Source organism: Branchiostoma floridae, chromosome 3, assembly GCF_000003815.2.
Source record: "Branchiostoma floridae strain S238N-H82 chromosome 3, Bfl_VNyyK, whole genome shotgun sequence".
In the NCBI taxonomy this organism is placed as follows: Eukaryota; Metazoa; Chordata; class Leptocardii; order Amphioxiformes; family Branchiostomatidae; genus Branchiostoma; species Branchiostoma floridae.
In genome coordinates, this window is record NC_049981.1 from 2,095,887 (window position 1) to 2,120,017 (window position 24,131).

General features: G+C 42.6%; 3 protein-coding genes across 6 annotated transcripts; 2 read left to right on the forward strand and 1 right to left on the reverse strand.

Moving 5' to 3' along the window:
• Positions 1-1,977: 1,977 nt before the first annotated feature.
• Positions 1,978-7,961, forward strand: LOC118412551 (patched domain-containing protein 3-like). The gene is made up of 4 exons (XM_035815472.1): positions 1,978-2,798; positions 3,254-3,440; positions 4,190-4,355; positions 4,804-7,961. Exons 1-4 carry the CDS (start codon positions 1,989-1,991, stop codon positions 6,398-6,400), a joined length of 2,760 nt encoding a protein of 919 aa, XP_035671365.1. The 5' UTR covers positions 1,978-1,988; the 3' UTR covers positions 6,401-7,961.
• Positions 7,962-8,911: 950 nt separating this feature from the next.
• LOC118411074 (calcium-dependent protein kinase 24-like) lies at positions 8,912-12,986 on the forward strand. Of its 3 annotated transcripts, none has more exons than XM_035813084.1 (5): positions 8,912-9,245; positions 9,749-9,785; positions 11,757-11,928; positions 12,323-12,446; positions 12,654-12,986. In XM_035813084.1, the coding sequence occupies exons 2-5, from the start codon at positions 9,771-9,773 to the stop codon at positions 12,661-12,663; spliced, it is 321 nt and encodes a 106-aa protein (XP_035668977.1). In that variant the 5' UTR covers positions 8,912-9,245; positions 9,749-9,770; the 3' UTR covers positions 12,664-12,986. The 3 variants fall into 3 exon arrangements, with proteins under 3 accessions (XP_035668977.1, XP_035668976.1, XP_035668975.1); XM_035813083.1 differs by having other exon boundaries at positions 8,912-9,236; XM_035813082.1 differs by having other exon boundaries at positions 8,917-9,251.
• A 165-nt stretch (positions 12,987-13,151) lies between these two features.
• LOC118411073 (tripartite motif-containing protein 3-like) lies at positions 13,152-22,927 on the reverse strand. Of its 2 annotated transcripts, none has more exons than XM_035813081.1 (6): positions 22,751-22,927; positions 20,282-20,591; positions 18,409-18,547; positions 17,937-18,147; positions 14,829-14,966; positions 13,152-14,133 (listed from the first exon to the last, which is right to left on the reverse strand). In XM_035813081.1, the coding sequence occupies exons 2-6, from the start codon at positions 20,493-20,495 to the stop codon at positions 13,648-13,650; spliced, it is 1,188 nt and encodes a 395-aa protein (XP_035668974.1). In that variant the 5' UTR covers positions 20,496-20,591; positions 22,751-22,927; the 3' UTR covers positions 13,152-13,647. The 2 variants fall into 2 exon arrangements, with proteins under 2 accessions (XP_035668974.1, XP_035668973.1); XM_035813080.1 differs by having other exon boundaries at positions 14,787-14,966.
• Positions 22,928-24,131: the final 1,204 nt, after the last annotated feature.

A 24,131-nucleotide genomic window follows, 5' to 3' on the forward strand; every position in this document is an offset into this window, starting at 1 on the left:
CATTTTGCACTATGAATGTTCTATAAATTTCCATACTGGTTGCATCTATAATTAACTGTTTTAGCCCAAAGGTATGGACGACCAGATGGGAGTGAATGACCGATTTCTCACTTACGTAAGCAGAAACGTATTTCATTAACCTCGTATATGGACATTGACGTCATGAAGATCATGGCAACCACAAACCAACCGGTCGGTCGTTTCTTTCTCTGGAAAAGTCGTTTTGTTTGTGGCAACCAGAGACGAAGCCTCATTATAATGACAATATGAAACACTCCAGTCCCGTGTTCAATAGGGTTGTAAGGGATTTTCATTGCTTTATGCCACCACACGCAAAAAAACACTACCATAGTATTTCCAACATGGCGAATGGGATTGAATATAAGGTCATTGTTATAACCTGTTGGACTTTTACCAACAACCTGTTCGAGCAAGAGGGCAAAGTGGAGTGGTGAGGGCGAGCGAAAACTGGTAACTTCGAATTTGGTACGTAAGACGTAACTATTCACTCACAGTTTCTTACAAAAAATCAAGTATTCTTGAAAATCCTTCAGGATGACAACGTAAATAAGCATTTGTGTGTCTTCAAGCACTTTTTTCTGTGACAAGCACAAGAAATTTTTAATCTGTACCTCTTATGAATCTATTGTACAGAGTTGAAGAGAACCTAATCGCTACATTCCATATCCACCCACATAGCCACATTCTTCATTCAGGTAATAAGTAAATTCTATAGGAGCCGCACGCCAACTCAAAATCCAGGAATGCACCCTGAAGACTCGACTATGGCGGGATGAAAAGAACCTAATTACTTCATTTCAAAACACACTCACATTGCTATTGGGTTCTATAGACTTCGCACGCTTGCTAAAACCATTGTATAAAGTACTCTAATAATTGTAAGGATTTAATACGGAGTGTTGAAAAGAACCTGCTTTAATTGCTTTATTTCATACACACACCGTGCAGCTGCATTCTTGGATTAGCGTTTTTGTTGGTTTCTATAGGTACTGCACGTCAGCTATAATCCCATGTACAATGTATCTACCCTAAAGAATGAGACTGTACTCAATAATAGCAAACACGCGACATCTTAATGAGTATCTAAGGGATAAAAATCGTGGTTCACGACAAACAAGACGTCACGCACAGGCGTCAAATTGATAGACCTCGCATTACTGTTTTTTTTTCATTTACGCCAATGAACATTTGTTTAATATTTTTTTCCTCAGAAAGAATATTGACTTTTAAATACTTCAAAGACCGAACTGAATTCAGTTATTATTAAGAAAATAGAGACAGATATAGTGACAATGTAATTGTGTGTACAGAATCTATGAAGACTAGTGATGTGCTTTGTGACATAGAATAAATGGCTGGGTTTACACTTCCTTTTTTGACTCAACTCCAAAAACGCGTGTACAAACTCAGCCATTAATGTGTATCTGATATAGCATCTGACCATAGCGATGACCTGTTTAGACATGAGATTTGTGAACTTTTATCTTATGTCTAAACAGGTCATCGCTTTGAAAGACTGGCCCACCAGATTTAGGTCCTTAACATAAGTAATACCTACAATGGCAACGTTTTGTAATCCTAGAAGACGGGACCGTGGTGAGTCGCCTAAAAAAATTGCCAAAACATTGATATGCGTATATTGCAAATTAATGAAGAAATTGTATGATTCCACTGTTTTCCATAACTTGACTTCAATAAAAGTAACGCATAGTTACGTAATTATTGACAGTTGATATAAACAGATGCCAAAAATTGTTTGCATAATCAATACAAAGTGGCAAAACATGTTAATGATAAATGATGGGAACTTCATACATGTGATATGTGTTAGTTTTAGGTGAACATCACCATGCATAGATTATGCAAATGAGCAATTCATTTGCATGAAATCATTTCATGGAGATACTAGTTCGCCGAATTCTAGTTAACATTTTCTGATTTTTGCATTCCAGTTGCCCAGGCTAACTATGATGGAATATGGCGTCACAGAACGGTGGATGCGACACGCCTTCCAGAAGTTCGGCCGGTTCCTAGCCCGGCACCCGCACGCCTTCCTCCTCTCTTCGCTCCTTATCGCAGGAATCTTGGGGGGAGGGCTCTTCTTCTTAGGAAACGAGGGTTCCATCGAGAAGCTGTACACACCTGAAGACGGTCTGGGAAAGGTTGAGAGGGAATATGTACGGACGCACTTCCCGATTAACGACTCCGAACACTTCCTCCCCTCCCGGGCGGTCACAGCAGGGCGCTACGGGGCTGTGATCATCAGGCCCCGAAGGGAAGTCTCAGACAACGCGATGGAAAAGGCGGTTCTGGACGCCGCCGTTTCCTTACACACGAACATATCAGAGTTAGTAACCGAGGAGCTAGGACTAAGCTATGCCGATGTTTGTGCCAAATGGCAAGCCGACTGCGTTGTCAGTGGGTTGGACTTGCTGGAGTTTACGGCCACAAGTTTTCCTAACGTTACTGTAGGCTACCCGTGGACTTCCTTACCAGGTGGTTTAAGAACTTTTAGCGGAGCGATTCTTGGCGACGTGACTCTTAAAGATGGGACAGAGACGGTCAAGAAAGCGGGAGCCATAAAACTTATGTACCATCTTCGCTCTTCTCAAGAAGAAGACGACAGAAGGAGCGAGATGTGGGAGGATGCCTTCCTGGACAAAATGGCGGCGTTTTCCTCTGACGTCATCGCCGTGACGTGGTCGACGTCACACTCGCTGGAGACGGAGATTGCCGAGATGACGACACGAGCCGTGCCGAACTTGGCAGCCTACACGGTCAGTACGAGTCTTTTATCGTCCTTGTTTCGATCACTTTTTTATTATCACTTTTGGTAAAAATAACTACTACATTTTGTAGTACGAGCCAGCTAATACAACCCCCCTGGGACTAAAACTAAAGGGAGGGCAGTGTCGCCATGCTTGTTGCTTGAACTCGATCAAACGGACTTGTGAATGTGCATGTGTAAATTGCCAACATAACGTGACTGTACTTTCATGTGCAAATCCAAATCTCCCTGACAGCTTCCAGGTTTAACTATCCAACATGGCGGTCAGCGCTTACGTCATGGTCACGTGAGTGCAAACACGGTGTAGATTCATGTATATACGTCTAGCGATACTTCGAGTTCGCCTGACAACTTCTAGGTTTAACCAATCAGCATGGTGGACAGTGCTCACGTCATATCATAGCCACATGTCCTTGTTGATGTGTCAAACCTATGTTACTCCAGGTGAGCATGCTGATGGCATTCGCGGTGCTATCGTGTGTGATGCGGGACCCGGTCCGCAGTAAGCCGTTCCTGGGGATGGTGGGCGTGCTGGGGGCGGGGATGGCCGTCATGGCCACCGTGGGGCTCTTCTCTTACTGCGGCGTCATGTTCAACAACCTGGTGGCAGCCATGCCTTTCCTTGTCATAGGTCAGTAGCCATTAGTCATAGGTCAGTAATCGTAAGTCATAGGTCAGTGGTCAGACTCATAGGTCATGTTCAACAACCTGGTGGCCACCATGCCTTTCCTTGGCATAGGTCAGTAGCCATAAGTCATAGGTCAGTAGTCATAATTCATAGGTCAGTAATCGTAAGTCGTAGGTCAGTGGTCATAGGTCATGTTCAACAACCTGGTGGCAGCCATGCCTTTCCTTGTCATAGGTCAGTAGCCATTAGTCATAGGTCAGTAATCGTAAGTCATAGGTCAGTGGTCATAGGTCATGTTCAACAACCTGGTGGCAGCCATGCCTTTCCTTGTCATAGGTCAGTAGCCATAAGTCATAGGTCAGTAGTCATAATTCATAGGTCAGTAATCGTAAGTCGTAGGTTAGTGGTCATAGGCCATGTTCAACTACCTGGTGGCTGCCATGCCTTTCCTCGGCATAGGTCAGTAGTCATAAGTCATAGGTCAGTAATCGTAAGTCGTAGGTCAGTGGTCATAGGTCATGTTCAACTACCTGGTGGCTGCCATGCCTTTCCTCGTCATAGGCCAGTAGTCATAGGTCAGTAATCGTAGGTCAGAGGGTATACAGTTCTTCTCCTACTGCGTTGTCATGTTCAACAACAATGCTTTACTCGTCATATGTCAGTGGTTATGGTTCATAGGTCATGTTCAATGACGTACCGAAGATCTTAACTTTTTGCAGACACACTAAAATTCTCCTTTCCTTCTTCCTCAGGAGTGGGTGTGGACAACATGTTCATCCTGCTGGCGGCGTGGCGCCGCACCAGTCCCCGGCGCAGTGTGGAGGAACGGGCGGCGGACACCTTCACGGAGGCCGGTGTCTCCATCACCATCACCGCCATGACTAACGCGCTCGCCTTCGCCGTGGGAGCAATCACCAGGTAACGTGTCTGTTAAGATAATTCTTAAAAAGCTTTATCACTGCACGTATTCATTGTACATATAAAACATTGTATATCCTTGCATATGAGCGATGGCGTTTCTTCTTTTTCCTTTGCAAAAGAACATGGTGGTTCATCTTTAACGAGGAAGTGCGATTGTAGTAACTGTCCAATGTTTCATTCCTCAACCTTATAGTATGCTTGGTCTTAACGTCGTTAATTGTTAGGTAAATGTAATGATCATGAGTTGGAGTCATAGTGACTTTGTAATTAGGACAAAGGTTGGAATATTCATTCATTCATTCATTCATTCGGACCGTTCGTTCGTTCGTTCGTTCTTTCGTTCGTTCATCCATCCATCCATGCATCCATCCATCCATCCATTCGTCAATCCATCCATTCATTCATGCATTGATTTATTAATTCATTCTTCCCTCTCTCCCCGCAGTTTCCCGGGTGTCCGGATATTCTGCATGTACAGCGGTGTGGCCGTGCTGTTCGCCTACCTGTTCCAGATCAACTTCTTCGGCGCTTGTCTCATCTACGACGGGATCCGCGAGCACCAGAACCGGCACTTCCTGACCTGCCTGCCGGTCCCCCTCCCGACCCAGGCCGACCGGTCCGGCTGCTGCCAACGTTTCTGCTGTACGGGGGACGCCGCGGTTGGAACCCAGAAGGACGGCGAAGACCACAACGATCACCTCCTCATGCAGTTCTTCAAGAACTACTACGGCCCTTTTATGACAAAGAAGTGGGTGAAGGTTGCGGTGTTTGCGATGTTTTTCGGGTACATCGGGGTGGGTTGTTGGGGATGCACACAGCTAAGGGAGGGGGTCCCGCTGAGTAAGTTAGCGGGGGACGGGTCGTACGTGGCCCGCTATCTCGACCAGGACGACCGGTACTTTAGTAGGTATGACGTCAGGGTCAGTGTCATGGTAACGGAGAGGTTAGACTATTGGGACCCGGATGTAAAGGATAGGTTGGAAGATCTCTTGGCTGATTTTGAAGACACCGAGTTTACGTACGGTAAAAACGAGTCCGAATCGTGGCTGCGCGTGTATCTTAAGTTCACGGGGCAAATTCCTGGCCTCAACTTGACCGATAAAACGGCTTTCATGACAGGACTTAAAGAAGTGTTTCTTAAGACACCGGGTTTAGACAGATACTCGTACGACATTCACTTTAGCGAAGACGGCAGCGAAATCCTTGCAAGTCGCTTCTTTGTTCAAACCAAAGAAATCGACGACACACTCAGAGAGAAACACATGATGCTCAAAATGAGAGGCGTTGCCAAAAACGCGCCAGTAAGAACCATGGTGTACCACCCAGCATTCGTGTACTTTGACCAGTACACAGCCATTCTACCAAACACACTGCAAAACTTGGGTATAGCCACCGTAGCTATGCTATTTGTATCCCTAATTCTTATGCCACACCCTATACACGCGGTTTGGGTGACACTTGCTATCGCTTCTATATGTTCGGGCGTTGTAGGTTTCATGACACTTTGGGGGACGAATCTAGACAACATTTCTATGATAAGTCTCATCATGTGCATCGGGTTTTCCGTAGACTTCTCAGCACACTTTATCTACTCCTTTGTGTCCGCGGAAGAGAGTTCGCAAAATGCCAAAGCTGTCCACGCGCTGTACAGTCTAGGAGTACCCATACTCCAAGGTTCAATCTCAACCGTTCTTGGCGTAGCTGCTCTAAGCAATGCACCGTCTTACGGTTTTAGAACGTTCTTTAAGACCGTATTCTTAGTCGTGGTGTTCGGCCTCCTTCATGGTATAGTGTTTCTTCCGGTTATGCTGTCTTGTCTTGGGACAAAACTTAAGATTTGTAAGGCAATATGTTGCACCCCAGGTGAGAAAATACACCGCGTCACACCTGCAAAAAGTACGACAGATCTACCAGAGATACATAGAGAAGGAGCTGTTCCACCTTTTAGTCTCACCCCTGTGGAGGGAACTATAAACCCGGCTTACGAGATATCAACGGAGAGGGGGGCGTCGCCATTCCCTGACATTCTTACGCCAGACTAGGGTCCATAGATAATATGATTCAGGAAAATAGGAATAAGGGTTCATGATCAGATTCATGAACCCTTACTCCTATTTTCCTGAATCATTGCAAACGTCTAACATCACAGTGAAAGCGCTTCATGTAAAGATAACGCACAAAATTGTTAAAAGCTGAAACCAAAGGAAGTGGTCTGGTGCACACCTCCCCCTAGAAGATTTTTTACTTGGGTCTGACAAGAAAAGAAAAGGTTAAGGAAGAAGGATAGAACACCACTATTTTCATAAAAGACAATTTAAGTACTGTATATCTTTACTATAGACTACTATATTTGACCATTGTGATTGTGATTGCTGCTAAATTACTTTGTACATGTCAACAGTCTTTGTACGCTGCTGTGACTACTCATCTTGATCTTGTTGACCTTATTATCGTTGAAGGGTAGCAGTTAACAGTAAGCCCCACTCCTCTTTATGATCTTCAAAGTTCAACAGAAAGTTAGGATTAACGTTTGATTCAAGGGACTGTACGCTATTTAAACATACTGATCGATGACTGCTGCCGCTTTTGTCTTCACTGGGCTGACTGCAGTGCTGAATGTTTGTATTGGTTCTGAATGAATGAATGCAATCTAAATCTGGAATGCCTGTTGCACAGCGCCACACCGCGACCCTGTCGAACGTTGCATCTATGGGCCAATGGAAGCATTTGAATACTCAACATAGTGGTTCTGAATCACTTCTGACATAATGCAACCAACAAATTTTCCTTTCTTGTATGACTCCTTCGGTAACAGATAAACTTTCTTGAAAAACTGTGAGATATGCTAAGACATTTGGGCACAGGGCTGCTTGTTTCCGTGTACGATTGTAGCCAAATGCTGTTCATACGGCACTGACATGTTGCAAGGTGCCAATCGATATGGGAACTAGATCTTGTAAACATTGGTGGGTAGGTTTCAAATACAAAGCAATAGAGATCATTGAAATGAACACCGTACACTCTCATATGTGAAAAGCATGATATTTTCCTATGATATGTACCCTTTTATTATCTTAAAAACATTTGTGTATATACAAGACAGGAAAGAATTATTTACCTTACTTCTCAAAGTATTTATTGTAAATACTGTGTTGTTTCTTACATTGATGTTTTTTCTGTTCTATGACATGTGTTTCTAAGGGTACTTTTCAACATCTTTGACCGAACAGAATAACATTTAGACTAGGCGATATTGTCTGATATAAAAGTACATTATTAGAGCAACACAAATGCAATCATCAATGGTACCTGATATGAGCAATGTGTATGATAACTTCAAATGGACTGTTTATATTTTCATTGATATTCCAGAAACGCACAAAAATCAGCCAATGAAGACAGGCACAGACATTATGGCAACGGTATCATTACCTTATCTATATGGATGAATACGTAGTCAGTGTGGCGACTGTAGTCCGAAATCTTTCTGTCGTTTGTGCTTTATTCAAGTTCTGTTGTACAGAGTTTTTCATTTGTTTTCAATGTGACTGTCGGCCTTGGTGACAAAATATGAAAATTGTTTTTGTCTTTGCTGCGACAATAAAAGAGATTATGAGTTTGAAAATGTCTCCTTTTTCTGTCTCACTTAATATGTCTAGGATAAAGAAGGATAAAGAACATGTATCTAAATTTATATACAAAGTATTTGCAGTTATCATGTATTGTATCTATAGCATCTAATATGTAAACATTTCCTTATGTATATCTCTCCTCAAGTAGACCACCAAAGGGCCAAACATTTTGGATGGAAGGTGTATGGTCTTTTGAGCAAGTGGAGAAAAAGGTGAATACCTTTGAGCGTATATCATTACACTGTACTTCATATAGTACACTTTGATGATGGTTAGACATTCAAGTAATATCACTTCATCAACGTTTATTTTAAACAGTAGGTTGACCTACTTTTCAAAATCATATCCAGCTACTTGAGTAACTGCTATTTGGCGTATATATTTCAGACAATTCTTATGAAGAGGTCGATTTTTGTTTCCAATCATAAACATGTATATAACAGTGACCGTAGTTAAAACCTGCACAGTGTTGAGTGGAGTCTTGGTGCTTGAATTATAAATGGCGATTTTTGAAGTCCATTCATAAAATATACATCTGTACTCTCCTCATTGTTCTGTGCCATGTACAGACCATTAGCCCACTTACGGTCTATTAAAGTACAACAATGGGTACTTAGGCCGTTTCAAAACTAGAGGGGGTTCGCTGGCGTAATCTTAACAACACATAAGATATCTTTATACTAGCTAATAGCGTCGAAGAGGTTCATCAGTCACGTATAATACAGTCAATATGATATTCTTCAATAAGTGACACTTTGTAAGGCGTAAGACATGAACCTCCAAATTTCCGATGCCATCTCAGTACATCTTGTTCACGGGTTCACGGAATGAGCTATTCTCGCGAGAGCACGAGACTAGGTCCGAGATTTGCGTGGATCTTTATACTACTAATCGCGTTTTAACTTTCATACACACATTCACTAAGACAGAAAGAGAGAATGAGAGAACAGGAGAAAGAGAGATACATGTATTGTTGTATATTCTGTATTGTAGTGTGGCATATTTTAGCCTCATTATATCAATTACACAGCTTTGGGTTCGATATTCCTCAGAAACAAAATATGTGGGAAAACACAAACTTTGTTGACGTGAAACGCCTATTTATCCAAAACTGCCCGTTACTTCCTCTTCTTCCTTAAACTATCCACATGAGGATCCATTTAGAAGACGTCGTGATCGCCTGTTTTTCTTCAGATGACACCAGGTAGGACAGGTACACGTACAGGTGAGACAGGAGCACGTACAGGTGAAACAGGTACAGGTAGGACCGTCATGTTCTTCATTTTTTCAATTTTCGTTAAAAGTATTAGTCAAGAGACGAATTTACTGTATGGCTAGGAAATGTGATACCTTTACTATTTGTGCTGGTAATGGCCATTGGACAGAGCAAAAGTGTATCTTTGTGGACTGAGTTACCGTAAGTTTGTTTTGAGCGAACTGAAAAACAAGGTATTGCTTACAGCCATTTTTGATATCATGAACAGTGGACGATTTTTGCTTCAGCCTTACTCTACAGAACTTCGAACTCACTTCTCACGACTTAAAGTAATGCACATATTGACTTGAATCATGTTTAGATCCAAGATTTCAAACGCCTTAAGGAAGTTGCATCGTTCTCGTCGAGCGACTTGAGAATTAAGAAACCCCTTTTGGTGAGCGAGAATGGAACATCTTCTCGTTGTGCACCTTGCTTTTTTGAGACGTCTGCTTTTCAAGACCTCTGATCTTTGACTTTTATGCTGGCTTTATTACTTTCAGATCAGCTATATCAAGAATTATCATGGCTTCTAGCACGGTAGGTGTAACTTGGTATTGTTTTGAGCAGGAGTGAGGGTTTTAGTTTAGTTGATTCGGCTGATCATGAAATTTCTATGTTGACGTTTTTAACATAAAGTTAGATATGTATTGTTTAGCTCGGCTCATTGCAAGGGAACATTCAGATGCGATAATTACCTTTGCCAGAATGGCTAAGGTTATGTTTTGGGCTTGTGAGTCTGTGTGTGTGTCTGTGTGTGTGTCTGTGTGTTAACAGCATAACTCGAGAAGCCTTGGATGGATCCCAAAGATATTTGGTAGGTGGGTAGGGGTCGGGAAAACGAAGGTCAAGTTCGATAATGGGCCCCCTAGCGGCTTGCTAAGGTACTGCAGCGGAAACTCAATTTTTACATCTCGTGTTCTGGACATGCTGTGGTCATGATTTTTGAGTGGTAGATAGTCCTCGAGGCAGAGAGTAAGTGCTATGAGTTTGGGCCCCCTAGCGGCTTTTTTGGAACTGCAGGCGCCGGTTTCCTTTCAAACTTTGGACGAGAATAACTCTACAACGTGTTGACGGATCGTCATGATTTTTGGTATGTAGATAGAATGAGTGATGATTTACATAATGGTATACTAATTATGCAAATCAACAGCTAATTTGCATAATTAATGAGGAAAATTCATAAATCCACTGCATTCCATGATAGGACTTTCAAACTTGTCACATATGTAGCTGGGAAGGAGAGAAATGTCGATAGATATCAATTATGCAAATGATGACCTCATTTGCATAATTAATGAGAAAATATGAACATGTTGACGGATCATCATGTTTTTTGGTATGTAGGTAGCGTAAGTGAAGACCTACATAATGAGATACCATTTATGCAAATCAACAGCTAATTTGCATAATTAATGAGGATATTTTATAAATTCACTACATTCCATGATAGGACTTTAAAACTTGTCACATATGTAGCTGAGAAAGAGAGAAATGTCAATACATTTTCATCATGCAAATGATGATCTAATTTGCATAATTAATGAGAAAATATGAACGTGTTGACGGATCGTCATGATTTTTGGCATGTAGATAGCCCAAGTGAAGACTTATATAATGTGATACTTATTATGCAAAAAAACAGGTAATTTGCATAATTGATTAGGAAAAGTTAATAAATCCACTGCATTCCATTATAGTACTTTCATCAAAGTTGTCACATATGTAACTGAGAAAGAGGGAAGAGAGTAAGAGGTGTATTTAAGGACTTTGAAAGTGAATGGATCAAAGGATCATCATGATTTTTGGTATGCTGATAGCTTAAGTAATGCTTGATACAATTTGATATCAATTAATTGTAACTTGGGATCTAATTTGCATAATGAATGCCGAAATTTTATAAACCAACTCCAAGCATATAATTATAAAGAAAATGAAATGAGTAACGCATTTGTCTGCAGACATCATTCTACATAACAAACCTGGTTTATTTGGCAAAGGTATGTGTTCGTGGAACTTTAGTTTACAAAATGATTTACAAAAGGTACAAAATGTCTATACATCCAGCTTATGTTTCTGCGTACATAACTGCTTTTTTAAGCAGTGGCTAGCGCTTGAATGTCGCCATTTTGATGGTAAGTAGGTTTTGTGATTTTTGTAGAAATGTGTTTTCTTTAAATGGGGGAAGCTAGTTTAGACTGATTTCTGTTTCAAACAGATTGTTTCTTTAAACCTAAGAATTAGGGCATTAGCAAATGGGATGTAATCCGGTGTATGTTGTTTAAAGGGGGAGTGTCTTTTATAAGCTATATACGATTTTCCCTTCCTCCTGTGCCTGTTCTATGTATTGTTTATAGTATTATGTTTTGTAGTTTAATGTTTATTTATTTGCAAATCCATGCCCGTAGGCTAATTGCAAGGGTACAGACAATAAAATGTAACAAGTGTCTATTCTATACAGCTATCTATATGCATGATTCTACATTATTTTAATTGTTATGCTTTCCTCAGGACGAACTTGAGCAGGAGTGCGAGAAGATCCTGTCGGATAAGGAGCTGTTTAACGACTACGTAGCCCGGATGAACCACTGGATGCGCCTCAACAACGGCAGGGTCATCGACCTTTTCCGGAAGTTCGACACGAACGGAGACAGCGTGGTATCGTACCAGGAGTTCAAGGAAGGTTGGTGGAGCGAGAGGGAGTGAATGAGTGAGAGAAAGGGAGGGAGAGTTAGAGAGAGAGAGAGAGAGCAAACCCTAGTGTGCGCGTAAGAGAGAGAGAGATGGGCAAGAGTGGAAGGAAAGGAGAGTGAATAATTGTAGAAAATGAGAGGGAGAAGAGGAACTGAGGATTGAATGAAGAATATTGTGATGCATCAAATAACAGGTTCCTAGACAAATATCTAGTTCTTGCATTAACGTTTGTCAAGATGTCATTTTTTTTTAAGTTGCAGCTTTTCTGCGTCACTGTATCCAAGTGCTTTTTCATGCAGTTTGCCTGCAGTCTCGTGGAGCTGCAGTACTAAAGGCAAATGGTAAGATGGCGCTTATGTCTAATGAAACCGTTCTACCATCAGGAATGCAGCGACTGGGCGCCCCCTGCAGTCTCGCGGAACTGCATCTCCTGGCTAAGCTGCTGGACACCGACAACAGCCGCACCATCGACTACATGGAGTTCTCCAAGGGGCTGCGCTACATGAGGTAAGTCGTTAGGGGGCGCTGATGGACAGTCACGCTGTTGCAAGAGTGGGGTACAAGGGTAATGATACATTTCTTTCATGTCATTGTTTTAGTTGAATCTTGATTTTAAACATAAAAAATGGAAATCTTTCTCTATACAATATAATGACGAGCATACCTGGAAACGTAATCAGTTTCCTGGTCTAAGAATTTTATTCTTTTTCGCAGAAAGATTTGAGAGAGACGGGACCGAAAGCGCCCTGCAGCCACTTGTGGATGCTATAACGCAAGATACCATTGACACTGGAAGACGCGTGTAATCTGGAAGATACAATTAAGTCATATACCTCTATGTTATATATATGTAACACGTATTGTCCTGTTTACATGTATGATGGCCGCCTTGGAAATCAGTTAACAAAAGTTGAAGGGGCCACCCACCTGTCTTAAGATAAATAGAAAAAAGCTCGATATTTCACACGGTATTATGAAATCCGTTGCGGATCCCGTAAGAATATCAATGGTGACTTTTTCTTTTAAAGAGACGTACTTTCTAACGTTCGAAGGTCAAATGTGAGTGAGGATGAAAAGTAAAATTTGTGACACCTGTGACGTGAACTGTTTATTACTATCAGCACTAAAATGCACGAATTGTTTATTTCAAATGCATTTTTGCATTATCCATCAAGTCTTGTAGTCAACGAAGAAAATATACGACAGAGATGAGATGGCATGTTTTATTGACTGTGGAAACAAGAATAAAAGTCTCGTAGCATTCCCAACCTATATACTTAAAAGTGATTGCTTGTTTATATGGCATATTACAACGTATGTATTGCGGATAGTGTGGTGGTATACAATATTGTAGCAAGATATTTACATATAACAGTTTGAACTGTATTAATATATGCTATACGTTGAGCTGAAATAAATACCTTAATATTGCTATCATATAAAAGTGATTTCAGCTTTCTGAACTCCTGTCAGTTCCTTACACAAGCTATAAGTTAGTTATGGCATCTTTTCAAGACTGCTACACAATTTTACAAACGCACCTATGTCTTCACCATTGCACCTTTTTAAAAGCTTGATACACAAATTGTGCAAAAAGTTATACATTCGTATTGTAGTCCTTTTTCCAAACGCATAGTCAAAGAATTTTGTCAAATCAGGGATGCTCTGAAAGTAGAAAAATTATAAAGGGCTCTTTGCACTTTTGACCCTACGGACTCTGGTCCTCCCAGTATTGCGAATATACTGAGAAGGTTGAAGCGCCCTCTTCCTGGTCATCGCCGTACTGCAGGACATCACTCAAGCTGACCGGCGAGAACAAAACAGCGCACACGAGAACCGCGAAACTCATAACGACAACCCAAAACACTGGTCTCTTCAGAAGCCGTAGTGCACTGGCACCGAGTCTGTATCCACGATTGTACGTTCTCCGTTCCTCTATGGAGTTTGGCCGGTTGTTGTTGTTATTGGTAGAAGGAACGTCCTTGGTGATTGAGAGCTGACCGACCTTGATCTTGGAGTTCAGGACCTTGGAAGACGTGAACTTGAAGTTGGGGAGTGGGCAGGAGTAGACAGTGTCCATCTTCAGAGCGGAGAGTTTGTGCTTGGAGTCCAGGATGTCGGCTGCGTCGTCTGCGGCCACAGCAGCCTCGGCTCTGTTCAAGGTCAACATCAAACCTCCCAGGTCCTGTTCGATCTGTGAGGACAAAATCACGTGATGCTTCTTAGTTTCTTCAACTTCCATGTAAAGAGCAAGGTTCATCTTCAGTCTCCTTAGAAGGAGCAAGATTTCGAACTATGTCACATTTCAAAAGTGCGGGTCCCGGCCGGGCAGCTTTCTAGAACGAAACGTATGATATAAAAGTCACCAAACTCTGAGAGTAGTCGTGGACATTATTTGCATATATATTTATGCATATCTTTCTATTCTTCGTTTAAACAAACAACCCGGCCGGCCCAGGTTTAGAAATGTGACGTTAACCTTATAGTCTAACCTCCGAATAAGGAGCGAGACAGCCCCTTCCCTCCCGGTCTTGCCCAAAACAGAGAGGAAAAGCCTGGTTGTATTTTGCACCACCATTTAAACTACACTGGGATCCAGATTTTGAGCAAGGGCCTACAGAGATTCCATTCGGCAACCAAGGCATGTCTTCGCGCGTCTGGCTCCCAAGGTACTTTTTTTAAACAAGAGTCTATGGTAGGCATGATAATCAAGCTTCTACCAATACCAGGCTACACATGTCGTCGGAAAATAGTAGAAATTGGCCAAATAGATAGATAACACACCAGAGGACTTGGCCAGCCAAACAGCTACAAACCCAACTTTTGTGTGTTATCACATTTCCCCACCTTTCCCTCATCATGCGTAGTGATCTCGTTCCCATGCCCCACCTGAGTTCTGACGTCAGCGATGACGTTTCTGGCTGCCTGGTGACTCGTGTCCAGGTCCTGCAGCAGCGCCACCTTCTCCTTCGCGATGGCGTCGATCAACTTCTCGGTCGCTTCCTGGATGCTCTTTTTCGCGCGTTCCTGGAAAATGGAAGTACGGTAAATGGAAAATGGTATACGTCATCCACTCTGTACCTTTACGTCATTTGCCTTGAAGGATATAGCCTATTGTATATGAATGAGAAAATGCTTATGAAGCTGAAGTATACAATTTCTAACATAGTATTTGCAAGAACTTGATGTTGTTTAAAGGTCCACATTTCAGTTATTCTACTGTTTCTACACAAAGTAGCGTGCCTTTTTCATAAGCCGGCTGAAATCTAAACTGAGTATGCACAGGGAAACGCATGGAGGAGGGCCCCAATGCCCTTTTGCGTAGAGCGTAATCGGGCGTTTTAATTTTACGTAGAGCGTAGACGGATAGCTTAATTCAACGTAGAGCGTAATCGGTGCATTTTGCGTAGAGCGTAATTGACTCTTTTCATTCTACGTAATACGTTGTAGCTCCCAAGAATTTACCGTAAAACGTAAAGGATGAATTGTGCATATAGCGTAATCAAACCTGCCCTAACCATTGCTCTAAGTCCCGTCAAAATGCAGGAAACTGCGTTTCAGAGGGTCAAGATTTCAAAATTTCCGTGGACCTCCTTTGCGACGCCCCGCACAATCTGTGTAACATTTGGTCTTAGTGGTAGGACTTGGGCATTTATCTATACGTCAGTATGACGCGTCTATGCTATACACTCTCACAATAAACCAAGGACCAGGGTTCAGTATACAGTTTGATGTGACCTTTATTTATACTACGACTCGATACATATATATATATAGACAAGTGAATGGATATAAGTAATACAAGATAAGATACCTGGACAGATGCGAGTGGATGATACTAAGTAACCCGGTTAACTAAACTACGACGGCGGAAGATGCGCTTGTCCTTGTCTCTCTGAGTCTGCTTCTTCTAGTCTATCAAGCGCGTATCGCGCCTTATATTACTTCAATTGGAGGCGGAGCTTACGCGAGCGCTGCGGGGCGTGGCCTAGTTGACGTCAGGGCGCGCCCATGGTCACGTGCTCTCACAACGTGACCCCCTGGGCCGCCCAACGTAATATCAGACTTGCTACATCTGCGCTCTCGGCGACATGGTAAAATATGTTGGGGCGTCGCCCTCAAAATTTTAAACTGTATTCTTAATAGAAATGGCATTAAAGATTCGTCGATGAAGGTTAGACATCCAGGTAATAAGATACGCCAAAACAGTTACTTCAGCAAAATCATATCCTGTTTTTGGCGGCATTAAGTATTGCCTAGGAAAATATGTTGGGGGGGGCGGGGGCGGGGGGGAGGAAGCAAGCTGAAACTTTGTGTATTTTTGATGATGCAAATTTCATAAAATCGAGCTAGTCTAACGGCAAAATTTACCCCTGAAGATGCGAGAAACGGCGTTTCAGAGAGTCCCGATTTCAAAATTTTGCCAGACCTCCCTGTCCCGCGTCTACGGCACAGAACAATATGTTGAGGGAGCGTCGCTCTCAAAAATCTTTTAAACAAATAGAAATTTTACTATCGTACTTAGCTTAGTTAACAAGCAGAATGTGGCCCCCAAATGCAGGAAATGACGTTTTAGACGGTCAAGATTTCCAAATTTTCTCCGGACCTCCCAAGCGATGACTTGCGCCTCGGGCGCTCACAACGACATGGTGAGAATTTGTGTGGGTCGCCCTCAAACATCTCTTTCTTGACAAACATGGCATAAAGTTTAGCAGTCTTCCAGCAAAATTTGTCCCTAAAAATACAGAAGATGGCGTTTCAGAGGGTGAAGATTTCGAAATTTCCCTAGACTAACCTTGCGACAGCTCGCACCTTCGGTACTCGAAATCCTGAAAATATTTTGAGGGCATCCCCCTCGCTAAAACTATGTGTCTTTCTAACGGAATTGCCATCAAACTTAGCTTTGTCTGGCAGCAAATTTGCCTGTCAAAACACGGGATAAGGCGTTTTAGAGGGTCAAGATTTCAAATTTTCCCGGGGGAGCATGCCCCCCTAGGATTGACGGGTTGCGTCAAAGGCGCTACATCTGCTGCAAAATTCTGTCAGGAAAAGATCGTCCCCCAAAACAATATTTCCTGCCGCCTCTGGAGGAGATGCCCCTACTGTGCTTGGTGATAATAAATTCCACTCCGCGATAGTTCTGGGAAAGTACGAATTTTTGAACACATCAATTCTAGGTTGGTAACTCTGGTACTTGAAGGCATGACTGTTTCTTGTTCTTTTTTGAGCTGGTATTAGATACTCACAAGTCGGTAAGTCCACCAGTTTATTGGTCATTTTGTACATCATGAAAAGTCTGGACATTTTCCTTCTGTCTTCAAGTGACATCCACTGCAGTTCTGTTTTCATTTCTAGTCTGCAAGAAAAAGTTGCCCCTCAAATGCAGGAAATAGCGTTTCAGAGGGTCAAGATTTCAAAATTTTCCCGGGGAGCATGCCCCCGGATCCCCCTAAGATCGTCGTGCCTTCGGCGCTCAAGATGATAAAAATTCGGTCAGCAATATTGCGCCCCCGCGTTAGAAATTTGCTGCCACCGCCTCTGCCCCCGGTTACCATGAATACTTTTAACGGCATTTTGTACCATCTTTGACACAAACGCTCAGTCGCTCGGTGATGAGTTCTGCATAACGTGTGGGGAAGCTTTTGAATTTAGCGTAGGGCGTAGAGAGGCTTCATGAATTCAGCGTAATACGTAGCCGGCCATCAGAATTTAGCGTAGAGCGTTGTCGGGACCCCCCCATTGGGGCCCTCATGGAGGTGGCAATAGCTGCTCACAACTTCGAGGGGTCTTTGCCACGATGCATCTCTCAGTTAGAACCATGAAACGGCTTATGTTCCGATCTGAACCTTGCCTATGTGCCATGATTGGATAGCTGTAATTACATCATGCAAATTCAAATACACTTTACAACTTGCAGGTTTAACCAATAAGCATGGCGGACAATGCCCACATCAGAGTCACTTCAGTGCAAACACCTTATAAGGAGCGGCTTCTCACCTGTCTGGCGTTCAGCTCCGTTTCCGTTTCCGCCATTTCCCGCAGTCTTCCCGTCAGCTCCTGCGTGCGCTTCTTGCCCCTCTCCAGCTGAACTTTCACCTTTGCCCTCTGTTGCTCTAACACGTCACCGAGCCTGGTGACGTTATGATTTTTGTGGCCGAGGATCATGCACTCGGAGCAGACGGTTTCGTCACAACGGGTGCAGAAATATCTAAAAAATGCAAATAAGCATGACATCACGTAAGTGAACGGTACAGGTTTCTGGCCACCTTTGACCTCTGACGTCAGGTGGTCATGATTGGTCAGATACACCGTATTTGGTCTTAAAAATCCCGCTGAAATTCATTTGAATTTTGTCATTGTTATGATTCGAAGGCTTCGGACCAAAGCCCATTTTATTAGAAAACAGAACAACAGCAATAAAACAACCAATAGAATGAAAAGAATTTAAAAGAAAACAACAGTAACGCACCTTAGCTGTTCCCCCTCGTGAGTGGAACATTCCCGCCCCTCCCTGCGCATGCCCAGTTCCCTGACCTCCAGTTCCCTCCGTTCAGACAGCACCTGCCTCAGGTTACTGACCCAGAAGTTCTCAGGTAGCCCGCGAACACCTGGAACAAAGAAAAACTTTGTCCTGAGATGCCCAACTCCTGTGACCTGCATATAAGCTGTAGCGTAGTGTATAACTAGTTAAAACCAGCAGAAAGATATCTGAAAAGGGTGTCAAAGATGGCACCATGAAAACTTGTAAATGACTTTCAAAAATTAGAGCTGACCTTGGTACTTCAGTGGTTTGACTGCAATAATTTTACCTGGCAGAAAGGTCATTTATAATACTGAAAGTAAACCTTCTGATGACCCAAATGGACAAGGAAACTGTCTCGCCATATTTCAGGCATACTAAACTATCGTTATCAACAGCATCAGTTAAGCTAAAAATATCACAGAATCATCATAAACTCAACTGGTAAAGGAACGTACATAGCGCCAAATATGGAAAAGTGCGAGAACGTCTGAACCCCCAAAGCTGTCGTCATTTTGTTTAGTCTCTTTGTACGTTTGCCAATTTTGTATAGCCCTGTTAGTTGGCCCCTCAAGGACCTCTATTGACTCTCTAATCTGTGACGTTGAAAACAGCTTCAGAATCTTAACACAAACACTCAAGAAAGTTAGTTTAAGCCGGGCTAAATTGACTTAACGCCCAAGTTTTGTCTCTGCCACAACTTGACTCCTATTTTGTTCGAAAAACAATCACGCAACTGTTATAAACTTATATAATTACCTGCAAAGGAAGACTAAAGGATCTAAATATAGCAGTACCAAAACTATCTCTTTAGCACATGTATCATACTATATCGGAGTTGCTGTGAAAACTAAAACATTTGAACTGAACTAACCTCCTTGCCGGTTGCACGTAGTACTACGTTTTGTACAAACCCCAGTCTCGTTAGGTAATCCCTACATTCCTCGCGCCTTCAAACACGCCAGCTCACATACCGCGACTAAACACATACACGACAAGAAACCTGAACCGGCCAAAGAAAGACTTCGTGATTTCTTAGGGATAATGACTGTACGTCTTGGGGATGAAGGCACGTTTGCGGAAAGTCTTGAATACGTCTTGGGTTGGGGATATGTCTTCGTGCAATGTCTTCGTGGTAGTGAGTTCGTTATGTGAATGTGGCACAAGTCAACGAATAATAGGAAATACGATAAATCAAGAGTATAGAGGCTAAAACTGCAATTTTAGTCACAAGCTCTTAGAGTATGGTATTTGGATATTATTTCTTTAGTCTGTAGAGATCGACAGTTGACTTTAAAAGTCTGCAAGTGATTCAAATATGTGTTTGTTTTCTTATAATGTCCAGTTAAAGATATGTAGACCAACCGTCAATAGGATTCAACACAAGGCATCTGAAATATTACAGCATATCCCCGACTGTCCCTATTAAAGGCAGTCCTAATTATAAATGCACGATCGGGAATGTGTCAAGAATTATCTGATTGAAGCATTAAATGACTACTACTAGCTCTTAGCAGACTGTGCCCGTCGTCTTCCTTTCAACAGTTAGAATATTTTCCACCCCACCATGCCTTGTGGACAGTTCTATCTCACAGAACAAGTGAGCTTCTGACTTCTCAAGATTCTTGCATAAACAAATCTCACACATTTCATTGAGACATATTCACCTGTGTCTGGAATTTTGACGCCCTTTCTACAGTTAGGGCAAAACATAGAGATTCTCCAGCCCACCATGCCTTGCAAACAGTCTTCACAGAACGAATGAGCTTCTGACTACTTGTACTATAAACAGATCTTACAAATTTCTTAGAGACATATTCACCTGTGTCTGGAAGTTTGACGTCCTTTCTACAGTTGGGACATGACATGGATATCCTCCAACCCACCATGCCCTGTAGACAGTCCTCACAGAACGAATGGGCGCACGGCAGTAGTTTGGGCCGCGTATACGTATCAAGACAGATGCCACACGTTAGCATCTCGTTCCCAGAACCGCTCGACGACGTCCTCGAGCGTCCGCCAACCGCCGCCGCCATCTTGGATTTGTCCTGGGGTGTCGTTTGATCGTGACGTCACCTTCTGGGAATGTCTGTGCTGAAGTTTTCGCGCCTTCTAAGGCTTGAAGTTCATTCCTGTGGAAAGAGAAGACTGTAATGTAATCAAGGAACAAAATATACGATACCTAGCTTGAATTTGCCTTGGCTGTCGTTTGATCATGACGTCATCTTTTAGGAATGTTCCTGTTGATTTGGGCGCCTTCTTACGTAGGTTAAGACTGGAGTTTTGATTCCTGTGAGAAAAGGAGACGGCGCTGGCATGTTTAATACAAAAATATATTCTTTCTTCTTCAGCTTACGAAAAATCAACAACTTCTATGTAGAGTTTTTCTAAGATCATTAATGGTAGTTGGGTTCTAGGAAATATGAAGTGCCCGATGTTTTTGTCAGAACTAGCTGAAGTAAGCCGCTCACTATTGAAGACAGTTGTTTATCTATTTCATGTTACCTGCATGCCCAAATGTTGGTGACCCGTTCAGAACGGTAAAAACAAGAGCCACTGAACCATGATAGTCCGTAAACAGGCTTGTAAGGGGCCGTCACATTCTCAACCAGCTTCGGCCCAATTTGATCCAATTTGTAACGATCGCTTGGGACTCGAGTGCATTTTTCGCTTGAAAATCGACCCTATTTGTCGAAAGAAGTAGATTATTTCAAACAGGAGACACAATTTCAAAGAACATTTACCATTTAGAAGATCACCGAAGGAAAGAGCAAGAATAGCAAGACTTGGTTTGTGCAGGTTTTAAGGTAGTAGTCCAATGGTTTGCCACCCTGCCTCTTAAGACAAAGTCGAAGAAGTTGTGACTCTCAATCCAGGCTGTGTCGCCCATCCGACATGCATGCTACTGGAAAGGGTCACAGCCCTGTTCACTGTGCTTGTCGAAAAGAGCTTGGGGGAATCTCCCAGGTACAATGAACCTATTGTATGCAATGTCCCTTATTATAACTAAGATTGGCTCTTTAGAGAGCTAAACTGGTTCGAGAACACTCTCCCTTTCTATAGTCCGCCCGTGCCGTAACAAGGTTTTGCCCCGGTGGCGGGGACAGGTCGACCCCAGCCCGCGGGCACACCTGTCCTCTCACCTGCTGGGCAACGTGCTGATCTACCTGGTCATCGCCTCACCTGGACAAACCACGATGTGGTGGTGGTCAATACTGTGCCTAGTGTCTCACAGAGTCTCTATGCGAATTTGACGGAAAATACATTTGTTGTATTTTCTAAAAATTCTGGTACATATCAAGAAATACAAAATATATAACTGAAAATATCAGAAACGCGAATCATGTGGATAGTTTATTGTGATTTAAGAAAAATATCTAAGAAGTAGAGCGGAAGGTTTTGATTGACAGAATTTGTCCACGATAATTGTTACCCTTGCCCCATTTGCTCATTGTCCGTATGATAATCATAAGGTGCTAGAATGACGGTTTTTAACGTCCTGGGAGGCCTAGTGTAATCATTTCTGAACAACACCCATTTTCAAATATTCCTAACCGTTGCCACATTCCATAACATTAACAGTTCTTGTGCCAAATTTCATACAGATCTCACATCGGGCTGATCCAAAAATAACGGGGGCGGAGCAATTTAAAGATCAGAAACTAGTGCATGGCCAAAACCTCATTTTGCTCCTCTTTCAACCCCTCCCCTTGAACAGCCCATTTGGTATACTAGTCTACGAAAGGTGCACCCTACACACTAAACTGGTACGGAGCAGTGTTAGGCTAACGTCACATTTCAAAACAAGGCCCAGTAGGGCTGTTTAAAAAAAACGAAAATAGAATTCTAGAATATAGACGTAAAGATATACACAGATAATGTCCATGGCTAATCTCTTTACCTCTTGAGTAGTTTTTTCTTCTTTTATTTCATACTTTTTGTTACCGAAATTTAAAGCTGCCCGGTCGGGCCCCGGTTTGGAAAAGCTAGTGACGTAGTCCTCAGGAGTGAATCAACACACACAAGACTGTCACCAGACTGTTCACAACTTGCTGGCAGGAACTATCAGACTGCGTAAGTGACAGCTGACACTCATCAAGTCTAACTACAGCACTAATTGTGTATGCTACACGTAGGTAACTAGTTTCGCAGTAGCCGCGGCTAGTTTCGCAGATACACTTACTAATAGTCTAACACTGTAAGCACAATACGTGTTTCGCATACTTCAGCCACCATAGCTCCCCTCCCCACTATCTTCTAGACACCACACCTGTGTACCTGTGCAGCTCACCTGATGTACGTCCATACAGGTGACGTCTCTTCGTCCCAGACGTTCCAGGTGTACTCGGGAAGCGCCGTATGTTGTACCTGCAGACCACAATGGCGGCGGAAGGTTTAAATGCACCAGCCTGCAGTCACCTCTCACCTCGCCTCTACAGCTGAGCTATTGTTGCGAGTCGAGGCTCTCTTGGAGGTTTTAGAACACATGTAAAGGTAAATTTCTCTCTTTTCTGGGTCATTTTCATGCCTACCATAGTTATTATGTATGAAAATGTGGATGTATGAATAAATGAGCGTTGTTAAATAAACGAATCGATGAATGCAAACTGTTTGATGGCGTGCCAACATACCCTTTTAGAGCCTCATGCCAGTGCAATGATAAAAGCCGTTATTGTCAGTTAGCCCTGAGGACATGATACAAATAACAGTAGAGTGACTTCAGCATAGAAGGATCGGATCCGGATGTGGATAGGAACGATGACCTATTTAACATCGGATGTTTGTTTGCGCTGGGTGCACGTGTGATGCATAAAGTGAGCCTACGAAATGTTGCTGTGAAAGAATTGAGCATTCATACCTATTCATTCCTACGCAATATGAACTCCCAAGTCGAGGCGCGAGAGGAATCCGCCACGAATAAAGCGTTCTAACAAATTTTGCAGATCCCTCCCTTCATGATCCTACATCACCTGTGCCAGTCTCATCTACATATCTATGGGGCTTGATTGTGGAACAAACACGATAATACCCCTATCGCGTTTGGCGAAAATCGATCGGACGAATCGAGCCTCGCTTATAATAATAACTTTATTGCACAACAGTTGTACAAGGTACAATTGTTTGGGACAGAGACGGTTTTCAGGTGAAAAATACCCGCAACCCTCTGTCGATCTTAAATATGGCCAATCTTCCATCGATACGTCCGAAGATCGTGGATAATGTGACAGGGGTATAAGGAGGAATGGACACCTATTATGTCAGCGGTGCACGACATCATTCAGGTTACCTTTTTTGTTTGTCTGCAATATAAAAATGGAATTTCATCAAACGATGCGAATTTGTATCTGATTAAATCATGGAAGTCTAACCGTTTTGATTATTGGTTAGTCTGTTTTTCGCACCTTCCTGGTAAGTCGGGTAACCCCCCGAGGCCTTTCTGGTAGCCTCTACCAAGCTTTCCTATGAGCCTCCACCGGACTTTACTACCTGGTTGGAAGGCCTGTTGGAGGCTACTAGGAAGGCTTGATGGAGGTTAGTAGGAAGTTCCATATAGTAAGCTTTATTGACACGACAAAAAGCACGGTTAGTTTTGTTTGGTCAACTATAAACTACAACAAACAAAAAGATAAAGAATACAGAATATATCTTACTAATCAAACGGTAAAGGAAAA

What these genes read in the sequence shown, in the direction of transcription:
- LOC118412551 (XM_035815472.1), top strand. Translation starts at nt 1,989, where the DNA reads ATGATGGAATATGGCGTCACAGAACGGTGGATGCGACACGCCTTCCAG. An exon ending in CGAACTTGGCAGCCTACACG is followed by an intron (nt 2,799 to 3,253) that starts GTCAGTACGAGT and finishes ATGTTACTCCAG; the next exon opens with GTGAGCATGCTGATGGCATT. An exon ending in GCCGTGGGAGCAATCACCAG is followed by an intron (nt 4,356 to 4,803) that starts GTAACGTGTCTG and finishes CTCTCCCCGCAG; the next exon opens with TTTCCCGGGTGTCCGGATAT.
- LOC118411073 (XM_035813080.1), bottom strand. Translation starts at nt 20,495, where the DNA reads ATGGCGGCGGCGGTTGGCGGACGCTCGAGGACGTCGTCGAGCGGTTCT. An exon ending in CGTCAAACTTCCAGACACAG is followed by an intron (nt 18,548 to 20,281) that starts GTGAATATGTCT and finishes TCTTTGTTCCAG; the next exon opens with GTGTTCGCGGGCTACCTGAG. An exon ending in CTACGCATGATGAGGGAAAG is followed by an intron (nt 14,134 to 14,786) that starts GTGGGGAAATGT and finishes TTGTCCTCACAG; the next exon opens with ATCGAACAGGACCTGGGAGG.
- LOC118411074 (XM_035813084.1), top strand. An exon ending in GTACCAGGAGTTCAAGGAAG is followed by an intron (nt 11,929 to 12,322) that starts GTTGGTGGAGCG and finishes TTCTACCATCAG; the next exon opens with GAATGCAGCGACTGGGCGCC.